We start from the raw sequence: 19720 nt of genomic DNA on the forward strand, positions 1-19720 counted from the left end.
TTGTGACTTCCCATAAGAAAACAGGGATGCCAAAGTGTGAGCCTCCATATGTGTGGAGACTTTGGGGGCTGTGGCCTGGAGACAGACGGTCAGTAGACAAAGATCTGAAGACTTTCTGCCTTATGTTTGCTCAGGGGGTGGATGGAATTTATTGAGCCTGTTACTCTGGGCAGTATTAGACTTCTATAACAGAAAGAGAAGATAGAGATTATCTGGTCTAGTTCACTCATTTTAATGATGAACAAGTAGGTTTTCCTAGGGACAAAGTGGCTAATTAGTATCAGAGACAAGACAAGAAGTATTGGACACCTAGACTCTCAATCCAATGACACTTCCATTATGTCTGGTGTCACTTACAAGACAGCATTTGATGCTCACATGGGCTTACTTGAAAAGCTATTGGTTTTGCTGTTTCTAAAGGAAGCTAGAGAAGAACCTTTTGTTCTGCATTGTTTAAGGCTTGTTTACCTTATGGGTCAAATAGGGGAACCTCAATAAATTGTTGTCATCTTGGATGGGCTAGGGGGCCAATAGGAATTCTGATGAGATTTGGTTTTTCAGTGGTTGCAGGAAACGAGCAGGGCTGCTCTATTGCTCAAATATTCTGGAAAGCAAAAACCCCAGGCATGTTTTACTCATATGACTGTTGAATCACAGGCCTTCAATCCTCCAAATACAAGGAGAATCTTCACAACTGAAAATCTGGAGTAATTATTCACACTGACAAGGAAATCTGCCAGAGGCGAGTAAGATCGCGTATCACCTCTAAGAAATGTTCTCCTGAAAAGTTTTGGTGGCATTTTCTATAAAAAATATTTTCATAGTTGAAATTTTAAAAACTGCAATTCAAAATGATATTGTCAGTTTACTATGTTCTCATTAAAAACAATAATCTTTGCTGTAAGAGGCAAAGATCTCCCCCAATATGTAGGCTTAAAATCCTTTGATAATGCCAGAATTGGACTATTATTTATACTTTTATAAATTATTTTTTAAATTATAACACTTATAAATAATTATATTTCTAATAGCAGCTAATGTTAATCCTAAAATGAATTCTTTATATTTGTTTGATGAATTACCAAGTCCTCTTGCTTTCTTTCATGTCTTTCCATTCATTTTTTTTCCCTCTCCACTGGTCACATCTTTCTTGCGTATCTGTAATACAGCCTCCTAGCTGATTTTCCTGCATTTTCTTTTTGTGTTGAATCACGCCTGTTGACTAAGCCTGTGTTGATTAAGCTTGGAACTACATTTCCTGAATCTCTCTCCTGTCAGGTGTCCATTACAGATGACTGAGAGAGGAAGTGCAGTGGGTGGAAAGACGGAAGTGGAATGTCTACCAGATCCACAGATGAATAGGTGCACGAGGGCCTGGCGGATTCCAGCTTGTCCTCATTGTCCTTCACTTGGTGGCTCTTTCATCCTCCTAACCAGCTGTGGCCCCAGGCCCACCAATAGATGCTTGACTCCAGACGTACAGAGGCAATGACTTCCAGAGGCCACAGCTCTTTTAAGGCCCCTGTGAGTTCCTTTCACAGCCTTATGTCAGAGGCTAGCTGAGCTTGACTTTTTAGGTCTCCCTGCAAGCTTTGTCCTGTCTACCCGGGTCAGTGCTTCCTGAGAGCTGGTTAATGACTCTTCTGTCCTCCAAGTCTCTCTTCTCCTGCTCCTTCCACAATTGTGAAAGCTCTAATTCTTTTGTAAATCCCTTATTCCCATAACAATCATAGTGGTTCTCCTTCCGCAAATAAAGCTGGACAGATACACTCCCAAGCTTATCGGTTGCCTTTCATGTATTTACCCAGTCCTCCCTTTCCCCCTTAACCTTTGATCCTCATCATCTCTCTTTCAGAACTCCTTCTTCACAGAAGAAGAACCCCATCTCCCTGGGTCCTGCCCCCTTTAGGCCACACACCTGCATACTTTGGAGTGCAAGGCCTCTGCTCTGACCCACTCTCACTGCAGGCTAGGGTTGAGGTGAAGCAGATCTCAATTCAAACTCTCACTCTGCCCCGTTCTAGCTGGGAACTTGGGCAAGTTATTAATTTATTAGGCGCAGCTCTCTCACTTGTAAAGGGAGCTAACAGTCATAGCTACCTTGTGGAACTGGTGTGAGAGGCCAATACAAAGCTGTTCACAAATACTGACTTGCTTTCTCTTCTTTATTCTGCCGCCAGTCTTCCACTGCTTTCCAAGAAGAAAGAGATGGCTTCATGGCCCAGACATTTCACTGCCTCTAGTACCACAGCCCCCAGTGGAAAAGGCCAGTCCTGAACCACGGACTGAAGCACCAAGCATTGGGGTAGGTGCATCCTGGTTCAGGACCAAAGGAATGCTCTGTCTTTCATGAGGGTGAGCATTCCTATGAGTAATATAGTGAAGCTACATTAAAAAAATGGCTAACATTGATGCTGATTACAGACACAAAGAATGGACAAAATGAGAAGAGAGAAATTTAAAAAATGGACTTGATTGTAAAAGTGATGCTCTTATATACACTTATATCCACAGCTTATTATTTATGCCTAATAATTAGCATGTGACACAATGACAATGACGCAAGTCATTAAATATATCACCCCACTAGCTTATTTCTTTCAATTGTGACAGTAAGTTCTTCCCGTGGACACTTGGCCATTAAAGTTTGTTGTTCAGGTGGTGTGTTCATTCACTGGCTGCCTAGACCAATTAGAGGAAAAGCAGTTCCCACAAAGATAATACTAATATACAGTGATCCTTTTTTACATTTGATCCCTCAAACAGTGTTAGAGGAGGGTTGTTAATATTCCAATTTTTCTGTAAAGGAAGTAAAGCTCAGGGAATGTGAATAAATGCGTTAAGCCCTAAAGATATAAATCGAACTCAAATAAGATTCTGTTCCAAGCTGTCATTTGGATGTTATGTGGCAAAGCTGATCTGTTGGAAGATGTTTAGTGACACACATAAATACCTTCATTAATGGTATGAAAGTGTGAAGAGAGGTGGATTTGCATCAATGAGGACGTGCAGGTCCAAGTCTGAGTTCTAGATCCTGGGACAAGGGTGTGGCTGCTTATTTGCCCCGGGGTCCGATTTCCTCCTATGTTTTTGTTTTTTCACATTTGTGTCTGCCTGCACTTTGAAACATATAGGCTTCCTAAAAGCTTCAAAATTTTTACAACAATTCTTTGTTTTCCTCAGCGTGTCCTAACATCTCTGAGCTACTCGAATGGCCTAGTGCTGTCTTCGCTATTTCACAGGCGCCATAGTCTCATCCAAACAATAGTGATCCTGAGGGACAGTGTGATTCCCGGCCCGGGTGGACAGGCGGCATCTCCAGCTTGATGGCTCTTGAGAAGAGCAGGCCATGGTTGATCCGAATTCTTTAATTTGAATAATAAATAATCTACATCACCCTGATCTGTTGTTTCTGAAATTCATGTGTAAGGTGTGAAGGAGAATGAAATTCAATTTGTCATGAAACAAAGAAAAATGAAGAAAAGAAAAATAGACTTTCACAATGTTTTGAAATCTTGAGAAAGCTGGATTGCATTACCCTCTTCTGGGGCGCTTGAGTCACCTTTTTACTTCCTGGTCTGGCGATATTTCATGCCCCCTAAAAACAGTGTATCAATCATCCAGTGAACAGTGTACCAATTAATCCATGGACATGAAGATTGATATGCAATCTGCTAATGCTGTATTAACGAGTTTATGATTTTCATAAAACACATAGACCCGTTTTGAGTTTTATCAACCTTAGTAGTTGAAATTAAAATGGAAATAGCAACATTTGTTTTGTGCTCTCCCTACAAAGCAACTAATTATTTTCCTCTGGGTAATGATAATTAGCAAAATTCCTTTCATCTTCCTGATCAGTGCACAGCTGGTACTCAGATCATCACAAAGACTTGGTTTTATGTGGTGACACTGAACCGCTGTCTAACTTGAGAAGTACATTAAGTGTACACTATTGCCTCAGTTTATTAATTCTAGATTGTGTCTCAATGAACTTCTCAAATTGGGAACAACACTTACATCAGTAAACTGTAGTCAGTGAGAGAGAGTTACCATGAGGGCCTGCTATTGGGTGTAGATTTTGTCTGCTTCAGAGGTTATAGTTGGGCTTACAACGTTGATATGTCTGCGGAAGTTCCTAAGGCACATCTCCTCCGCTCTTATAACATATTTTTAGGCATTCTCCTTTCAGTTAAGCAGGAATAGCCTTGTGCTTGGTAGGCCTGGGCTTTGGGGGTGGAAAGCATTCAGAGCGCTACTCACTCCCATTCCTTGGTCTTTCCTGGAGTGCACATTTGGACCAGAGCTGGCCGGAGGACCTGTTGGGTGTGTATCGCTGAGGGAGTTCCAGAGCTACACAGGGCAGCCTGGATAGAACGCAGTGGTACTACTTCTCTTGTGTCTATTCTCATGAAGACTTATCTTTCTCACCCTTTGCATAACAATCCCTTTAGGGATGGGGCCATGTATCAATATCTTTTTATCTTCAAGTTTTGCACGGTGCTTGGAAGCTAGTGGGTGTTCAGTCAAGGTTTGTGCTATGAATGAAGGGTGGTCCAGTGGAAGAATGGCACGTTTGATCCTGGCTACCAAAGGAGACCTCATGCTTACTGGCTGACGTGTGGCAGCTGAGTCTCAGACGGAAGTACCGTGTTTGCACTCATTTTGCCTTAAGAACACCAGTAAATGTTATTTCTATCTCAAGTTTCTACTATGGTATATTTTAAAACATGGTAATACTTTATGCTGTTGAGGGTATATGAAAGGCACACTTATGCAACCCTTTAGGAAAGAAATTTAGCAATGCCTATTAAGAACTTTCATAATGTTTGTTTTCTATAATCTGGCAAAATTCAGCATCTGGCAGTCAATTTTAATGAAATAATTTAAAACAGAGAAATAGCTTTCTTCACACCAGGATGCTCATCTCAGATTTGTTTGAAATCGTGGAAAACTAGAAACAAACTAAGTTTCCAACAGCATGGGGATGGTTAGTGAAATGTGGCATATTCACTAATTGAAGCTTTATTTGCTGATATAAAATGTTTTTCAAGATTTTATCGTAAGATACAAAATTCTTAGACTAAGTTCTAAAATTTGTACATCATCACAACAAAATAGACCACACATGCAAAAAGCCTGGAACAGAATATTATTTAATCTAAGGATAGAAAAGACTGGAACAAAATCCAACAAAATATTAATGTTGGTTGCATTTTTTTGTTTTTATTTTCCCAATGTTAAGTAGACCCCTTTTGTTATGTTTCCTCTACTCTTTTGTGTTGAGATTATGTGACCCTGCTCTGTGTCCTTCCTGGTCCATGTTCCACTGCCCATTACAGACTGGATCATGATGGACGTCTGACTCAAGTTGGGCACATTGGACTTTCTCCTTGGAATTTAGAATTGGAATTCAGAGAAAGCAAGTCCGTTTGGATGCATGCCTTGAATTGAGGGACAAGCAAAGTTTGGACCTTTGGTACAGACATCTTCCTCCAGTTGCACAAAGAAAGCAAATTTCAGAAAAATAAAAAGAAAGCAGATGTACAAAGAAAAAGTAAAGAAATTATGGGACCCCAAAGAAAAACTGGTTTCTGGTGATGTTCTAGTTTCTGGGTCTGGCCTTCATGAAGCCTGGCTGAGTGCCATGAGATATTCTTGTCTTTTTATAATATATTGTTTTTTTTTTTCTAGTCAGTTTCTGTTACCTGCACTCAAGTTTAAGCAAATAAGATGCTTCTACTTCTGGGTATTTTAAAACTATCCCAAATAAGTATGAATTACTCCTAAAATGTTATTATAGTAAACATAGCAATTGATGTATTTTTAAGAAACAGTAGCTATTTTATCAAGATCTCTTGTTGATCTTCCACTTGTAATGAGTAAGAAGCACAGGTCATCCATGGCCGTAGAATTACAGTGTTTCTTTTAATCTTGTTTTTCTGATTTTGGGGAATTTAGATAATTTCCTTTGCCTCTAACATACAGTTAATTTGTTATTTTAAGTAAACTTAATATGACCAAGTTCAATTTTAAACTTGAGGGGAGAACCATCATGAAGGTGGGTTACGTCTAACCAGTTCTCACCTGTGCCGTTGTCTGAACTCTGTCCCCCACTCTTGGCCAGGCCGGACAAAAATTATGTTTGCCACCACCTGACCAGCTGAAACGCTCATGGATAAAAGTATTAAAGACAGGAGACATTGTTCGTAATGTATTATTCAGTGAAAAGCACAGGTTACAAAACAGTGTGCACAGTACAACTCTAGTTACATTAAAAATGATCAATATATTAACAGACTGGGAAAAAAAATATACCTTAATGTTAACTGTAGTATATTTGAGTTGTGGCTTTACAGAGAATTTAAATTTTCCTTTTTCTACTTTTTTGCATCTCTCAAATTTTCTACAGTGCATATGAACTTAGTTGGTAATAAAATTTTTAAAAAGTTAAATTTTTAATGAATGATTACCTTAGTCACCAAAACAATGTCGGTCTTCTCTCCTGATTCTATCAGGTGCAAGAGTTTAAGGAAGAAGGAAGGAGAGAGGAGGTGGGCTTGGGCTGCCGTGGATGCTCTACCTGTGGCGTTTGGGCCTCTAATTGCTTTCTAGAGGAGCGTTTATCAGGAAGAAGTGCACTGGGATTTGTTCCTGGTCCAGAGAATCCAAGGCCTACAGCAGGGAGTGGCTGAGAGCTCTGGCTCACGGGTAAGCCTGGCTCTGCTCCTTTCTATTTGTAAGGACTTGGGAAGTTGTTTAGCCTCTGTAAGGCTCAGCATCCTCATCTGCAAGATGATGTGGCTCCCTCATGGGGTTGTAGAGAGCATAAAATGAGATAGCGTTGCATCAGTCGCTTAGCAGCGTTATGGGCTCACAGTAAGTAGTCGTGGTGTTTTTTATTATTACTCTTAGGCAACAGACATAAATCCTCCATATGTACTCCACAAATCCTCCATTTCGGTCTGCCGTTCCAGGAGCGCATTGTCCATATCCTGGCCTCCACTATTTTAGTTTACACCTGACATGTCTTCCTGTATCTCTATTAATTCCCAAAGTAGTTAAGTCAGTGCTTCTCAAACTGTAATGCCCACAGGAATCACCTGTGGGTCTTGTTAAAAATGTAGATTCTGACGCTATAGGTCTGGATTGGCATCTCAGATTTGGAATTTTTAACAAGCTCCATGTGAGATCAATGTTGCGGTCCAAAGACCACTTATAGTAGCAAGGACTAGGATGGCCCGGCTCAAATCCAATGTCTGCTTGATATCACCTCCAGTGTCCCTAGCCAGAACGGTCCTCTCCTTCTTTGGCTCTCAAAGCACGTCAGTTATACTCCTAATTTAGCACTTATCACACTCAGCCTGCTTTGGTGTACTGCTGTACGTGATTCTGTTTGCTCCTAACTGAGCTCCTGACAGCAGACTGTGTGTTGTTCAACCCTGAAAGCTGGCAGCACAGCACAGTAATGTGGATGGAATGTTCAACCAATATCTGTCACATTATGGAACTGGGTGACAAAAGATGAAATGACACCTTAAAATAAAGTTGTGTTTTCTGTAAGTATTCACTCCAAAATTATCAACATGAATCAAATTAATTAATGGAAATAGTGGAAGAGAGTAATGATGTGAATAATTCCAAGTGGCAAATATTTGATTGTGATATTTCCTTTCTTTTTAAAATACATTACACTTTATAAAATGCAAGAAGGGATGATGTACTGGATGGGATGACAAATCCAATCTGGGATGATGCATTTTCCATAGATAATCACATAAATGGGTAACAATTTGATTTTCAAACTCTGAATCTCTTGGTCCATGGTTTACAATCAGCCTCCAAGTGGGCCAGAGGCCAAAGTTGGGTGACCCTGCATTCAGGCTGGACATGTAATTAGTGGTCTTTGGGGTAACATGGACTCACTTCTGTTGAGAGTAAATAGGGAAAAACATTGTGAGAAACGAGAAAGGTGCAGTGGAGGTCTGTATTAGAGGAGGTCGTCCAGAGGACGTGACTGCCGGTTGACATGTGAACTGGACTTGAGTGATCAGAGACTCCTCACCTCCTCTCCGGTCCTTGGGATGTACCTGAATGTACATTCTGCCCACTGTTCCCACAGTGGGAGCCATTTCTTTTTGTTTTTTTTTGGTGAGGAAGATTGGCCTCGAGCTAACATCCATTACCAACCCTCCTCTTTTTGCTTGAGGACGATTGTTGCTGAGCTAACGTCTGTGCCAACCTTCCTCTGTTTTGTCTATGGGATGCTGCCACAGCATGGCCTGATGCATTCTGTGCCGGTCTGCACCTTGGATCCAAACCTGGCAACCCCAGATCACTGAAGCAGGGCATGCGAACTTAACCACTATACCACCGGGCTGGCCCATGGGAGGCATTTTCAAGGACTCAAACTTGAGAGAGCAATGTGTTCTGAGACCATCTGGGTGGTATATGTGACTGAACCTAGTTAAGGCCTCCATAGAAACCTTTAAGATTCTGACGGGCAGGTGCGGAGTTCTACTCATCTTCTGGCCTCCCAAGGTAAACTTCACGTCGAAGTTCCCTTGCTTATCACACCTGCCACCTACCAGCCTGGAGGGGTCTGCCTCTTTCTTCAGTCTCTCTCCTTGTACGGGGCCAATCTGTGAACCAGCAGTCAGCCCTCTCTGGGTCTTTCCTGGTGGTGGGATCACAGGACAATCGCCCCGCCTGACTCTGGAGTCTGTTTGGCCCTGCCACGGCTCCCTATTGCCTAATTCTCACTCTCCTTCTCTGGAGCAAATAGCATTTCATGGCAGGAGAACTTTCAATTTTCTTTTAAAAATCCAGTCAATCTAAATAGAAGAGAAACTCCATTTTCAGTAACCTTTTACTCATCTGCCACTTATGTCCTTAGGGAAGCTTAAAGAATTTCCAGCAGTACACCACAGAGCAGATCGTCTGATATATTGCCAAACTTTTTCAACACTTGTCTCCAAATCCCCACTACAGCTACGACTTTCTTATAAAGATATCATTTGGGGAAACTTAGCAACTATTGTTTTCCTGAAGTGGTCCCAGTGGGGATGAGGGCTATGCCTAACCCTTTTAAAATCTAGTTTCTGTATCTTATGGTGTCCAGCATTACAGAGTAAACAGTATTTTGGAAAGACTGACAGGGTCAGCTGCTCTGGGAATGTGACCGGTGACCTCCTGCTGGATTACCGTCCTGCAGGCAGCTTCCAAGTCAGTTGAAAGGTAAGCATTCTTTCTGTATAAGTCCAGACTGCTTTGGAATATGTTTCAATTTCAACTGATAAAACGGAAAATATTTCCTGGGCATACTGTCTCACAGGGCACGGAACTGTTACTTTGGGGGCAAAGCGATTTGTCATGTCAACACAACCACAACAGCTAAGCTGCTGGATTTAGGGGAGCAGAGAGCTAGAGCGGTTGCTTTGATTAAGCTGTAACAGGAAAACTGAAATCCAGAACTTTCTTTCTGAAATTAGAAACATGCATTGTAATTCTCATATTCAAAAAATGAAACCCTTCGTTTCTGAGTCCTTTTTCCTGAAATCTTGTCAGTTTAACTTGGCAATTGTCTTCACTCCTGAAACAGCAATGGTGTGAGGGTTTGCGTGTGTGTGTGTGTGTGAGGGAGAGACAGAGAGATACTCACAATTAGGAAATGTATCTACTATTCAAAGGGCTTGGAAATATATCAGATGTTAGCAAATGCAAGAGCAAAAAACTGTTCAACCCAGTCCCTCTGTGATGCCACCATGAAGCGAGGAAAATATCTCATAAGTCTCTTGAAAACTATAGATGCTGAGTAGAGAATAGTTGAGAAAATGGAACACGCTGGACTTGGCTCTGCGACTGGTGTTAATCAGCTTGTATGTTACAGACGCTGGAGGTATGGATTAAGTTTTGTATCAGAATCCTTGTTATTTACAAATTACTATCAATGGTGATGATTTTTTTAAAAAAACTCACATTTTATTTTTCAGTAAGTTTTGATGAAAGAATTGCATTTTTCAGATGCACCCATTCCGAAAGAGAACATTTTTCAAACTTCTCACAGCTCTCACGTGATTCAAATATTTTCTAGTGCTCCAAACAAATGCCCTACCTTCAAGAAGTGATCTTATAAAGAAAATGCTCCTTCCCTTACATTGACTAAAATGTCTTTTCTGATGTCATTTTAAAAATATGGCTGAGAACCAAAATAAGGGGACAAATAGTATCAGAAAAAGTAAAAATATCATATTCCAGTAAAAAGGTTTATGTTTCATTGAAGAGTGGTAATTACAAAGGTACAAATTTGTTAAGCTGTCATTAACGTAATTATCATATACTGTTATTTTGGGGTTTGCTTTTGTGTCCACTTGGCAGCTTCAACTTAGAAAAAATGTTTATTACATAGTGACAAATTCAACTTTAAGAAATTCCTCTGTAGACATTATCTTTTTACAAGCTGTGGGCATGTACACAACTCTTAGTATCCCATGCATCTGGCCTGCAGAAGCCATAAGGGATGCTTAAAAATGGTGATGGGGAGAGGTTAAAAGTCTTACAGTACGTGCCTATATGCCAGATGCACAGACAGAGGACAAGGTAAGAGTTCGTGGGATTTTCCAGAAGGAGAGTCCACAGCTACAGCTTGAGAGTTCGCAGTTGCCAGGTAGGCATGCTGGGAAAATCAAAAAATTCTGGGAATCACTATCTACATTTTGTTCTTCACAGCCACCCTCCCTCCCCATTTGAACTTGAAACAAACAGAGCCTTCTAGAGACATAGGCTTAAATTTTGAACTAAGAGCAACACTAATAGGTCAAAGGTTAGCTGTTTGGGAGAGATGAGTTCTTGGGGCTAGATCTGAGCTAGATTTGCACTTGGCTCTTGGGTAGCATAGGAAACACAGTCCCAGGGGTTCTTGGGACAGGCTGTTGCACCTGCAGGCGCGCACTGACTGTAGTATCCTGGGCCAAATGGGTGTGGGGGTTACATGGGCTTCTGACTTGACCATGGAGAGCGTAAGGGACCCATATCCAGAAGATGCTATGTAGAATGATAAGAAACCCATATAAAAGGCATTCATTGTTTCAGAAGAGGATGTCTGTCTTAATAAAAAGATATTTATTCTTGGAGCATACAATGAGGCAGATCCACAGTTGTCTACACTGTGCTTTGCAGACTGTCATTTTTTTCAAAAGAAAATAGCACTTGTTTTTCATACCTTATGGGTGTCTGTCTGCCTTCTGAGGTTTCAGCAATAGATCATTTATCTGTGCTTTTGTCGTGGAGATGAAAGTCCTTTAAGTGCAGATGTGGGGAAATCACCACCATAAAAACAAAACAAAAACAAAACGTTACATTTAGCCCTCTGACCCAGTAGATGAGCTAATAGCCGCAAACTCCATTTTCCTTCAGTTCTTGAATATAGATAGAAACTATGAGCAGCTAAGATTCCACCCGCTGCTTCTCGCTCACGAGACACATGGTGATGATGCAAAGGACACATGCAAAGAGTGGTGCAAAGGAGTGAGGTGGCAATATCCTGAAGCAAATAGCATTTGCTGAGGGTCATTTTTTCAATTTTGAATGGAATTCTTGCTTGCCTACTGTAGTGCAGATTTTAATTTCCTGTTTGGAGTGACCTGTTGTGCATATTATATTCCTGAAAAAAATCATAGATTTCCAGTTTAGAAAGTAATTATAGCTATTCCTCTATTTTTTTAAATAATAGCTTTATTGAGATGTAATTCCCATGCCATAAAATTCGTTCTTTTTAAGTGAACATAGAATTCAGTGGCTTTTAGTATGTTCAGATTTATGTAGCAATCACTGTCTAATTTCAGAATATTCTCATCATCCCCAAAAGAAACCCTGCACCTGCTAGCAGTCTGTACCCATAGCACTACCCATTCTGCCCTTCCTCTAATATCTGGCAACCACAGATTATCCTTGTTTCTCTGGATTTGCCTATTCTGGACATTTCATATAAATGAATCACTTAATATGTGGCTTTTTATGACCAGCTTCTTTCACTTATAGTTTCAAGGTTCACCCATATTTTTGCCTGTATCAACACTCCGTTCCTTTGTATTGCTGAGTAATGTTCCATGGTATGCATATATCATGTTTGTTTCACCATGCACGTGTTGATAGACGTTTGTGTTATTTCCCCTTTTGGACTATTATGAATAGTGCTATCATGAACATTTGTGTATGAGTTTTTGTGTGGACGTATGTTTTCCCTCCTCCTGTGTATATACCTAGAAATGGAGTTGCTGGATCATATAGTAAGTCTATGTATAGTTTTGAGGAATGGCCATACTGTTTCCTAAAGTGGCTGCCATACTTTACAATTCCACCAGCAATGTATGAGGGTTTCAATTTCTTCATACCCTCACCAATGCTTGTTATTGTTTGTTTTTTTTTATTCTAGCCATCCTAGTGTGCGTGAAGTGGTATCTCGTTGTTCTGATTTTTCTTCTCTAGTCACAATTTTGTTGAACTTATTTTCATGTGCTTTTTGGCCATTTGTTTGTCTTTTTCTTTGAATGTCTATTCAAATCCTTTGCCCATTTTTAAATTGGGTTATTTGTCTTTTTGTTGTTGAGTTGTAAGAGTTCTTATATATTCTAGACAGTAGTTCCTTATCAGATAAATGATTTGCAAGTGTTTTCTCCCACTCTCAGTTAATTTTTGTGCCTCATTTGTTAGGACTTTGGTGCTATCTTTGACGTAAACTTTTTCTAGATAAATTTCATGTATCCCAGGGAGTTAATAGCACACACTTTTACCGAGAACCTGCTTGATACCAGATGCTGTAAGTTCTTTGCACACATTACCACATTTAATTTTTGTAATAACATTATGAGGTTGGTATCTTCTCTCTATTTAAGGAAAAGAGAACTGAAACTCTGAGAATTAAGTAATTTTATCAGAGTGATCCAACTAGAAAGTGGCAGGATCTGTGAATGAATCCAATTCTTCTTGCTCCCTAAGTCTATTTATTTCTCCTTTATTCTAATGGTTAGTTGTTTAAGATAAATGTCTTGAAAAATCAATATTGTATTCATCTGTAGATTGATTTGTGTTTGATAAATCTGCATTTTATTCCTGTTTCTTACCAAAAACCTTATAAGTAATAAGGTATTAAATGTCTTAAGTCATGACTGTTTGATCTATTTCTCTCTCCCTCCTTTTCACCCTCTTTCGTTCTTTGCTTTTTTCTTTCCGTTCTCACCCTCCTGCCCTTTTTCCTTTACAAGAATTTATTTAGTCTTTACTACGTTTTAAGTGCCTGGAGAAAATGATGAATAAAGCACCATCTGTTAGGAAAGACAAACCACAAATAAGTAGATATGGATAAACTTAAAATAGCATGTGAAATTATGTAATGCCAGAGGTGCTAAGAGCTACGAAGAAGAAAGCAGCAAATGAGTGGCCAGAGAGTGATGGGTTTGCTATTTTAGGTGGGGTCATTAGGGAAGACCTGCATGAAGTGAGAAGGGAGCCACGTGACTATCTGGCGAGAGAGCACGCCTGTCAGAGGAAGGCACATGTTTCCTGTGATTGACAAACAGAAAGGAGACCAGTGTGGCTCAGTCTCGTTTCTGTTTGACCAGCAAGGGGATGAGGGATAGATTTTGCCTGGGCCTAATTTTACCCAAGAAAAGCTCCTGTCCCTAAATCAGATCTAAAATAATTTAAACGTGTCTCTGAGATGGATGGAGTAGGTAGAATTCACCATATAGTGCTGGTGCTATGTACCCACTCTCCTCATTGTGCCTGTGATGAAATGATTTGTTCAGAGGCACTAACGTGCACAGTGGTTAGGAGCTTAGGCTGGGGGACTTGAGTGCTGCTTATTAGCTGTGTAACTGCGTCTTGTTTTTTCAACTCTAAAATGGGCGTATTCGTTTGCTAGGGTGGCCGTAACAAATACCACAGACTAGGTGACTTAAATAACGGAAATATATTCCCTTCCAGTTCTGGAGGCTAGAAGTCCAAGATCAAGGTGTTGGCAGGGTTGGTTTCTTCTGAGGGCCTCTCTCTTTGGCTTGTAGATGACCGCCATCTCCCTCTGTCTTCACATGTCCTCTCTGTGTGGGTCTTTGTCCTAATCTCCTATTCTTGTAAGGACACCAGTCATATTGGTTTGGGGCCCACCATTTTGCCTTAATTGCCCCTTTAAAGACCCTATCTTCAAACACAGTCATATTCTAAGGTGCTGGGGTTAGGACTTCAACAGATGAATTTTGGGGGACATAATTCAGCCCATTATCAATGGGGAAAATAATAGTATTTACCTTCTAGAGTGGTTTTGAGAATTAATTGAGATAATATATAGAAAGCCTTCAAGTGGTTCCCGGCACATGGTGAGTGCTGTTGAGGTGTGCTGTATAAGAGCGTTATCATCCTACATAGATCAAGTCATGCCTACATTGTGAGTTTGTTGAGGGTGGAAATATAGAGGTTGCATCTTTTAATTTTATTATTATTTTTAGTTACTATTTAAAAAAAATTCCACCTGCACCTGGAACAATCTTTGCCCATTATAGGTACATAGCACATGTTAGCTGAATGAAAATTTTTCATCTCTCTCGTTATCACTGCCATATCCCTCTTGTCACTGTTATCCCCTCCTCTCCCAACCAGCTCTGCACCCCACCATTCTTTCTCCTTCTAACAGATCCTGTGTTTCACTTTCAGGCATTAAACTAGTAATAATTAAGTTTCCTTTTGCAGCCACGGCATGCCTTTCTTTTTTCTATAGAGATTTTGGAAGTTCCATTTATATAAAATTTCATCTATTGCCTTGTTCTTGACACATACCAATCTTGCATGCTAATAAACCTTAAGACTTCAATTTTTCAAACTCGTTAGGGCAACAACTAGCATGTTTGATTCCCTTTCTGGGATTCAGAGCCAGAGGGGGAAGCCCCTTTCGCCCATGAGTCTAATACAGCGTTTCTGCATTCGTCTCCTGAAGCAGGGCTGATTTATCTCCTATTAAACATTTCCCTTCTGAAGTCCTCGGCCCTTCCACCAGGTCGTGGAATTAAGCTTGAGAGCAGCTCTGCCTGGCAGAGAACCGGCTGTGATCACTGGAAAGGATGAAGCCTCACACGCTTTTCCTAAAATGTTTTCTTAAGAAATGGAGGAAAAACTGATAGAAAATCAGTTAAGGTCAGAAACAGATGTTAAAGGATGTTTTAAACAGGCTGAGGGATTCAGCGACCATAGAGATCGGTCTTAGCTTACTCTGAAAGCCATTTTTATTTTTTATTGCCATCCACATATCTGGTTGGCTGCAAAAAATGGGGAGAGTTAATTACCATAGAGCTACACAATTAATTTTCTTTAAGGCATATAACAATTTCTAAAGAATTCTGAAAACATTTGTTCCACTGGACAAATGAATTTTGTCTCCTATGTCATAACTTTGTCATCAGTGGAAAAGCCAGGACAGGAACAGAATCAGTTTTTGTGAAAGGAAACAGCACTTTTATTTCACGGTATTTCTGTACCTCATTTGCCAACTTTTCACACAATGAAATTGGCAACAACCCCTTGAATATATGTTGTGTGTTTTAAAAGTTTTAATTAGTTATTCTTTGCTCTTTCTTTTTAAATAATTTAAAAAATTTTTGAGTTACAAAGTAATCCATGAATGTCAGGAATGTGGAGGAACTAGACGGGCTGATTTGTATTTGTTATATGACCATCACATTTGTCCTTTTTAAACTGATTTATTAGATCTCTATTCTAGAGTATATTTTATTCTGCTCCAATGGCTATTAATGAATTCTTTGACAGTGGCTTTTAGTCACATACAATCTTCTTTGGTTCAGGGAACCTAACTTGTTGGAATATTCTCCTGTTGAAGAGTTTGCTTTTATATCTAGTGACATTTATCATTATCTAAGGCCAGCTGCCTGACTTCTCTTCAGCGCTCTGTTTATGGGGTTTGAACATCTATAAATGGAAACACTAGCTAACCAGAAATTATCGCCAGGGCTGTCTGATAGTGTCCTGGGCTCTCGCAACTTGGAAGGTCCTGCAATATCTAACATGTAAGCACGTCAAATCATTTTCTAGACAGAATCTCAATCTCGCATTTTCTGTTTCTCTCTCTCTCATTCTCTTTCAACATGGAATTTGAAAAGCATGAAAAAGGAAGCTTATTACACAAGAATTTAGAGGAGAAGCTGACGGTAAGACTGGAGAGACTTCGCAGGCACAGATTTACCACGTAATTGACAGGGTTGACAAAGCAGCTGTCACAGATGGGAAAAGTTGGACTAGCCAGGCTGTGTTTCCATGTTTTTCTGGTCAACAGCCTTGAAATTAATGAGTTCCATGAGATTTACTGAAAACAATGTAATAAAATTATTAGTGAAATTTCATTACTAGAATGTGGGCAGATTTGATTTAGTTAAATGATGTAGTTTACCTCCATTTTAAAAACCAGAATCCAGTTATTTTGAGCACTTATTGTGATTGCCTCTATACGGGAAGATTATTTTGTTTATTAATATGAAGCTTAGCACATGTTCAAAGTCCGATTCCTTTTAGAGATAGCAGGAATATGTGTTAAAGAGAATATAAGTATTGTAGAATAAGTTGAACTTCTGGTATAAAGATGAAGTTTGCTTTTCAGAAAGTTTTTATTTTTTTTCTTTAAAAGTTATAAAAGTAATTTTACCCTGATTCTAAGAAATTAAATGCAGTGAACCATAGTGGTCACTTATATTTGCTCAAACATAAAATATACTATAACCTTGAGTAGAATATTCTGTCCATGGTTCACCTGATGGGTATAGGAGGGTAATTCCGTTTGTAAATTTACCGTGGCTCTAGAGTTAACATTAGAACAGGGCATGGCTAGTTTTAATTGCAACGCAAGTAGCAAAATAAAACCATATCAATTATAATAAGACCGTGGCTTTTTAAACTCATGAGAATGCATTGTTCTGGATGTCTGAAGTTGAGATTTATGCACTGTTCATGATATTAAAAATTGAAAGATGGAAAAAAGAACCATATTGGATTGAAAACTCTTAAGTGTACTAGAATTTCAAGGTCTTGAAGAAATGTGATGAATAAAATCTAACCTTTTCTTAAAGGATTCAGGTCATCATTTTGAATATCAGCTGTGGACTTCTACTCGAGGTGGTTTGAAAAGCCATGTATTGTTGTAGAAGTAACCAGGGAATTTAAGTCAGAAGATCTGGGTGGGAATTCTCACCCCACTATTTGTAAATGTAGGACTATGGTTTTTTTTTAAGCTTTCTGAGTCTCAGTTAACTCACTTGTAAAATGGGAAGTAGTAACAGCTAATTTGAAGGTGGTCACGAGGATTAAAAACTATGATGTATAAGATGTTCCTTCCCTGAGCCTGTTATTTTCAAACGGTTTTTGGCCTGACTTGCTTAGAAAGTACACATCCAGAGTTTATTAAAATAGAAAGAGAAAGCTGAAATGCATTTTAAAGTAAAAGGAAAACTCAGACATGCTAACTGTAAAGGCTTAGTGATTATAAAACCTTTATAGAACCAGATGAAGTGTAAATAAATACGTGAATAAAGAGTTGCTATGAATTAGTGTGAAATTTGACCCCGAGCTTCCTGGCAATCTTTTACAGGAAGTTTTGCAAATAAACAGTGTGGACATGGGGCAAGTAAATAAAAGTGAAAATGGTCTCATTATTTGAAATGATTTGATGGATAAACATTTCACTTTCTGGAAGGTCAGACATTTTGCTTGCCTGACTCTACCTTGAACACAGCTATAAATCGAGAAGTGAGCAAACATGTCTCCTTAGAGGAAGTAGCTGTCACAAAATTCATGAATATTGCTCTGTAGGAGAGGCCCAGGACTAGCCTCTGATTAACTCCCAGGAGATTGGAGGAAAATATGGGGCAGATCAGAAGGTGTGAGAACATGCAATCTCTACTGAAAAGAGATGGCTGTAAGGCAGGGAGCACATGAAAGTTCAGTATTTGGGGCAATTGCCTGTACAGGTAATTAGAGCTACGTACGTAACTGAAACATCTTTGAGATATTGGAATTCTGATGATGCTGCCTTATCGAGAAAAAGTTATGTTCAATATTCTCTATTTAAGAGAGCTGGAAAATATTTAATATATCCTTGAAAGTTTCTAATAGAAATTATTTTAGTTAAACACTTTGTCTGCTTATGTGGATAAATATCCAAAACTTCAGCTCATGGGCATTGTGTTCTTTGCTAAGACCAATGTGATATAGTATGACTGGCTAGGTTGCTGAATATAGTTTAAAATGTATTCTTGTGGCATTCACTAAGTTCTGATAATTATTAAATTTATTTATGATAAATAGTAAAGTTTGTAAAAAATATGGTTTCTAAAAGGAGAGAATATTTTGCCATTAAGATATTTAATTACATATATATTATAATATTTTTGAGTTATAATACACATGTTTAAAATTAAAGGTATACTTCTCACAAAGATCTTTATTATGAACAATGTTGCAGTATATATCACACAATTAAGAAATATGCATGATTGGCTTTATTTGTAAAAACTCTAATGTAAGATTTACATCAAATAAACAGGAAAACCAACAGCCTGCAGATTTTTAAAATTCATCAGTTCACTCTACCCAAAGAGAGAGACAAAAACAAATAGGATTCTTTCCTGTATATCCAATAGGAATCTTACCTTACGTTGGTGAGTGAATTGCTCCCTTTAGCTATTGACGTTTTTGCCCTGAATTTGTTGCTCTTTGGTGATTAAAAGTAAAGATTCCTTTGACAATTGAAGGTGCCTCTTTTATATCCATTCATCAATAGATAATCAGAAAAAAAGTGTGATACTCAAATCCTTCAAAATGTCCTAAATTTCTCATACATTGGTTGACGTTATCTCAATTTTTCAAACATGGAAAAGAAAAATCAATTTAGCATAGAGTTAAAAGGACATTCACCAGCCCTTGAGAAACCAGCCTGTTACGCCATGTTGAATATTTTCATCAGCCCTGACTCTGCAAAATCAGATTACACTAAAGCTAATTTTTGTGGGAGGTGGAGGAAGGGAGGGAATTTTTTCCTGACAATGCAGTTCAGTTTGGTTGGTTCCACAATAATTGGTTTTGGGGCTGAATGAATCTTTTGTTTTTCCTGGTCAGGCTTGAATAACCATTGTATCATATGTTTCCCAAAATATGTTCCTTGGAACTCAGATTTTCCAAACTGCTCCACGAAAAGAGGTTCTGGTCTATACTCAAGAACATTCGCGAAGTACTGTGCAGAGAATACATTATACAGCGTATTTCCCCTTGGCGACTCATACTGTGTTTTAACATACTGAAGGCTACGAGACCCTCTGGAGGTTGATCTAGTGTTTCTTAAACTCCCTACCAGTGTGATGCATTTGAATGTGTATATGCAACAACAGTGAGCATTCTAACTAGTGTGCTCTGGAACACGCTTTGGGAAGTGATGTGTCAGTGTAGTAATTGATGCATTTTCAGAATAATCATACACAGAACAATAAATTCAAGCTGGGCGTCATTTATATCTGCAACTTAAAGTTATTTCTGGAATAGTTTAAAAAATAAGTACATTTCTATTAAGTTAGTTTTAATAAATAAGTAAAAGTAAGTCAAGAAATCCTGACTACTCTCCAAACTCTTTTTCTTTTAGATTATTAAATGCAATGCCAATGAATTGCACTTACAT

The 19720-nt window shown here is 39.0% G+C and overlaps 1 protein-coding gene and 2 long non-coding RNA genes across 49 annotated transcripts in view; 2 read left to right on the forward strand and 1 right to left on the reverse strand.

The window, feature by feature from the left end:
- Nucleotides 1-19027, reverse strand: part of LOC102150209 (uncharacterized) — a 30145-nt gene extending 11118 nt beyond the window's left edge. The window contains exons 1-2 of the long non-coding RNA XR_289163.4: nt 18702-19027; nt 11222-11298 (exon numbers count right to left, since the gene is read on the reverse strand). This is a non-coding gene — a long non-coding RNA (uncharacterized lncRNA). The remainder of the gene's footprint in view (nt 1-11221; nt 11299-18701) is intronic.
- On the forward strand, nt 1279-3300 carry LOC138919572 (uncharacterized). The gene is made up of 3 exons (XR_011429811.1): nt 1279-1524; nt 2181-2305; nt 3184-3300. It is a non-coding gene; the product is annotated as an uncharacterized lncRNA (long non-coding RNA).
- MLIP (muscular LMNA interacting protein) overlaps nt 9156-19720 on the forward strand; it is a 244675-nt gene continuing 234110 nt past the window's right edge. For 23 of the 47 annotated variants that reach the window (XM_070244735.1, XM_070244742.1, XM_070244746.1 and 20 more), the window contains exon 1: nt 16005-16211. In XM_070244735.1, coding sequence (XP_070100836.1) covers nt 16149-16211 — 63 coding nt within the window. In that variant the 5' untranslated portion in view covers nt 16005-16148. Of the gene's footprint in view, nt 9238-15980; nt 16212-19720 lie in introns of those variants that run through there. The other 24 variants (XM_070244754.1, XM_070244761.1, XM_070244776.1 and 21 more) reach the window with 9 other exon arrangements.

Source organism: Equus caballus, chromosome 20, assembly GCF_041296265.1.
Source record: "Equus caballus isolate H_3958 breed thoroughbred chromosome 20, TB-T2T, whole genome shotgun sequence".
NCBI classification, from domain to species: domain Eukaryota; kingdom Metazoa; phylum Chordata; class Mammalia; order Perissodactyla; family Equidae; genus Equus; species Equus caballus.